The sequence below is a fragment of the Agrilus planipennis genome, unplaced genomic scaffold, assembly GCF_000699045.2.
Source record: "Agrilus planipennis isolate EAB-ADULT unplaced genomic scaffold, Apla_2.0 scaffold6, whole genome shotgun sequence".
Lineage (NCBI taxonomy): Eukaryota > Metazoa > Arthropoda > Insecta > Coleoptera > Buprestidae > Agrilus > Agrilus planipennis.
In genome coordinates, this window is record NW_020439302.1 from 1,719,214 (window position 1) to 1,723,556 (window position 4,343).

The window sequence follows — 4,343 nt, forward strand, 5'->3', positions numbered from 1 at the left end:
ATTTTAAAAAATGTTTTGACTAAAATTGTTGCAATTTTAAGTAGTTTTAAAACATACTAGATGATTTTTTCCTTTCTTGACATAGTAATTACCCTACTTCGAAATTAGACGTAAAATTTAATCATTTACACAATTTTCGTTTTAATCTAACAATAATTTATTTGTAAGACGACCATTTTATAACTGTTTTCTTGGTTTCAAAAGTTCAAAAATTTATTATTGTTTGTAATACTTTTAAAATTAATATTCACATTTTTGTAATACACATATATGATGTCGAAAATTTTAAATTTGATAGTTTTAATAAGACTGATTAATTTATTGGCAAATTTATTGCTAACAGGCATGAGAAATCAATTAAAATTTTACTTTCATTAAAAATATCTTCCCTAAATAAATTCCTAGCTACAATATTTTACAGTAAATACTTACTTATTTGCTGGTCTTGATGGATGAAAATAACACCACTCACAAAAGAAACACAAATTACCAGATTTAACCAAGTTTGCAACTATAATCAATGCCTTTTTAATAGAATAGAATAATCTTAAGTAATTACTGCAATTAAGTGAAAGATAACAAAATAGATCTATAAAATCTGATATTTGAATTTCGTAAATAGTTATTCTTTACTTTTTGCAAAAGTTAACGTTTTAATAGAAAATAAATTTTACCTATTCAATTAAGATCGAGCAGTGTTGAATAATAGTTTATTGCTTACGTAAAACATATGAATAAATGAAAAAAAAATGTGAAGCACATTTTTTCGCAAAATTTTAGTAAATCAATTTGTTAATGTCTGTAATGTAATCACACAAAAAAAAACTAATAGTAGCAAACCGTCGCAAAAGTAAAGTATTCCACTTAGTTAAGGATAAGGTAGGGTATATCAAAATGTTACGAGACAAGTAAAAATTTGGAAGAACGTTCCTCATTCAATTCTAAAACTCCTGTAAAAATTACAAATCGATTCACTAAACCGTTAAAAAGTTATTGAAATTTTAAAAAATTTTAATTTTACACGTCATTTTATGGAGATTCGTTAACCGAACAGATTAAATTTATTTTTATTAACAGAAAAAAAGCTACCAGAAATTTAAAAATTTTATAATAAGTAACTTGAACTCTGGAGAATCACTTTAGCGTAAGGTTATTCANATAATGAGACATCAAAAAAGAACAATTAAGACAACAACAAACAACAATTAGTAGCATCAGTGTATCAAGTTCAGGGTCTTCAATATATGTACATACATTTGTAGTAATAACTGTATATTTGTAAATAAATTTTCTAAGTGCAGTTATTCGTGTTATTCACAAGTGAGGTAAATTATTTGCACTTACAATCCTTCCAAAAAATTCGTGTGCTCCCTCATAGGAGAAAGAAGTGGCGCGGCAGCGCAAAATAAACAAAACACCGTATACTTTATTTTAGTATAGATAGTATTTATTTACCTCATGATATGTACCCTTGTCTCCGAAGATCCTTAATAATACGCCACGATTAAAAGTTTACATCCTTATAGGATTGACATATACGTACGTATGAAATCCGTTAAACTTTTCTATTTTATGGCTTTTTATAAATTTTAACGCATCTTTTATCAAAACATGATAAACAATTATACTTGTGAATGTTCAATCGTTTAATTTAAAAACTAATATAACTATGGCTATTCTGAATAATATTTTTTGATAAATTAACTTCCACGAAACCTTTACTATGCTAAAGATAAGGTACTCGACCTGATTTTTTTTTACGATTAAGAAAAGAAAGGCTTCTCGTTTTATGAAGTGTAGATCGCCATGAAATTTAAACCTTATTGACAGATACATAATTAGATATATCAAAATAAAAATTTCAACTTATCTTTTTTATGTTGCAAAATTATCCAATTTGTAACAATGTCCTCCAATTCCAATCGTTTTCTTATCAATGCATTTGATAAATGCTTAGTTGACTATATTTTCCCGAAAAATAGATAGAAGAAAACCGTAAATTTAATTGTATTTATTTTCTTGTGTTGTTAATAAAATCAAAATGACCACAATATTTTGAATTTCGTTGATTTCTTAGTAATGATACTTTCAATTGGAATTTATGATTAGCATGAGACGTCGATAAGATTACAGACATTCTGCCTTTTGCCCAAAGTTTTATCAGTTTTTCCCAATTATCATGCATTATAAGAATAGTTAATGTATTTATTAAAATTTTACAATCAAAATTTCACCCACTTCCACTAAAGCTATCGAGCTGAAATTCGGCAGACACTTTTGATTCACGTGACAATGCACAATTACTTTGATCCAATATGGCGGACGCCACAAAATGACGGTTTATAATTTTCATTAGTAACCCCTGTTATATGGGTATCAAATGAAAGGGCTTTTGATAAAAGAAACACAATAAGCAATTCAAAATTTCCTTAACTGGTTTACATAAGTATATGTATTTGGGTCACGAATATCAGAACATTACTGATTAAAATTCGTTTTAATTAAATTTTCTATAATAGCGCGAAGGTATTATAGTTAAAATGTTGGGAGAAAAAGAAAGTAAGGACCTACCCCTTGAAAAAAATTGATGCTGGCGATGTTGCTCTTCATCTTTATTGATGTCCTTTTTTTTCCGTTTTCTCTTAAGGTCCCTGAAAGAAACAAAAAAAACATTTACAACATGCAATAACAGAAAAATGAAAAAATGAAATTTTTATTATTTATCTATTTTTGTGTTAGTTTAGTTAAGGACAAGCGTGTACTTACCATGTAAACTTCTAGTATTCACGGTTAAAATTTCTTCGGTAGTCGAAAACACCATCTGTAGGAAGAGTCCTGAAAAAAATAAAATAACTACTAAAAAAAGGATTTATAAATAAAAAACAATATACTAAACAAAAAGGAAAATTAAATGTAAGAAAGTTAAAAAAAAACGTTAATTTATGGAATGTAGAATCTGTATAAAATGAACTAATACTAAAATAAGCAATATAAATACAAGAAATCGCAAAGGTTTTGAACCAAAAGTTTTTACCATCAATCGCTGGATCATAAAGACATTGTCCTGCTTTGTAAAAAAAATACATTCAACCTAAACGCCAATTTTTCACAATAAATCATTTTTATTTTATTCTTAAATCTACCTAATTCAACATTTTATTTAAATTAAGAATTATTACTTTGTGACTGTGCTTTTAGCAATTAATTTTTTGAAATAGGTAGTTCTCACGGCTGCCAAAATTATCATAAACGACATCTGATTTTTTAGGCAACAGAAACGCTCCTAAAACAAAATTAGGGATTTTCACCCCTTGTCTAACACTTGTAAAACACTAAAAAAAGCAAAACAAAAAGTAAAAAACTATCCCGGAAGGTGGAATAGTCGTGAGAACGAACCGATGAGTCCTTTTACGCCACTGCTACCATATTGACACCGCCGTATGGGGTAAGATCTCGAACATGCATAAAAATAAGATCACCCCGTAAAAAAAAAGGGTTTTCGAGGACCGAAAGGGGAACGGAGATTTCGTTTAATTAATATCGCATTGGGGGAGTTTTTTTGACGTCCGTCTGTGGCGTATGTTTCCTTGAAAGGGTTGAACGACAATACGTTCACCTAGACGCGGAAATGTCGTCGATGCTTATGTGCGGAAGTAGAAGCTTCAAACAACTTGACACTTCGCTCCTGCGGTTATTAAAAGAATTAAAACCGTAACTTTCGTAGGTACATGCAAGCCGCACAAAAAATTGAGTGACAATTTTAGTATTGAAAATACTACTAGGACCGTATACTTTTGTAGGATAAGTATATAAAAAATAAAATCGTCTATTGAAAAAGCTGACGATCAATGAGAGTCGACGATCGAAGGTCGAAAGTTGTAAAAATGATTAATGTAAGTCTTAATAGTCGAGTACCAGAATTGATATTGTGTTAGTATATACAGTGTAAACTCTATATAGCGACACTTAAGGGACTGAACGTTTTTCGACGTTATAAAGAGTGGTCGTTAAATGGAGAGAAATAAAAGATAATAGTTTACTATTCTATAATGATATGCATTTACTAATATAGTACACATTTTGCACACGAACATTATTATTCATACATTGCGTATAGCCTGTTGTCTTCGTCTGATGTTTTTTGCTGCTCCAATATTTTAATTGTATTTTGTTACGTATCTTACTCATATCTTGAGATACTGCTGGATCAATTTGATTATATAAAAAGTATTTTTTTAATAGTTTCGCTGCATCAAGTGCTTGTTTGATGCTTGGTGGAGGGACAGGATCGTCTTCTTCAACAACGTACACAGCTGCAGTTCTTATCTATTTCGGCAACTTAG

The 4,343-nt window shown here is 29.2% G+C and overlaps 1 protein-coding gene across 3 annotated transcripts in view; it reads right to left on the reverse strand.

The window, feature by feature from the left end:
- Positions 1–4,343, reverse strand: part of LOC108745118 — a 131,983-nt gene that overhangs the window by 2,102 nt on the left and 125,538 nt on the right. For all 3 annotated transcript variants that reach the window (XM_025978486.1, XM_018481192.2, XM_018481211.2), the window contains 2 exons: positions 2,767–2,835; positions 2,572–2,651 (listed from right to left, as the gene is read on the reverse strand). In XM_025978486.1, the coding sequence (XP_025834271.1) occupies positions 2,572–2,651; positions 2,767–2,835 (149 nt within the window). The remainder of the gene's footprint in view (positions 1–2,571; positions 2,652–2,766; positions 2,836–4,343) is intronic.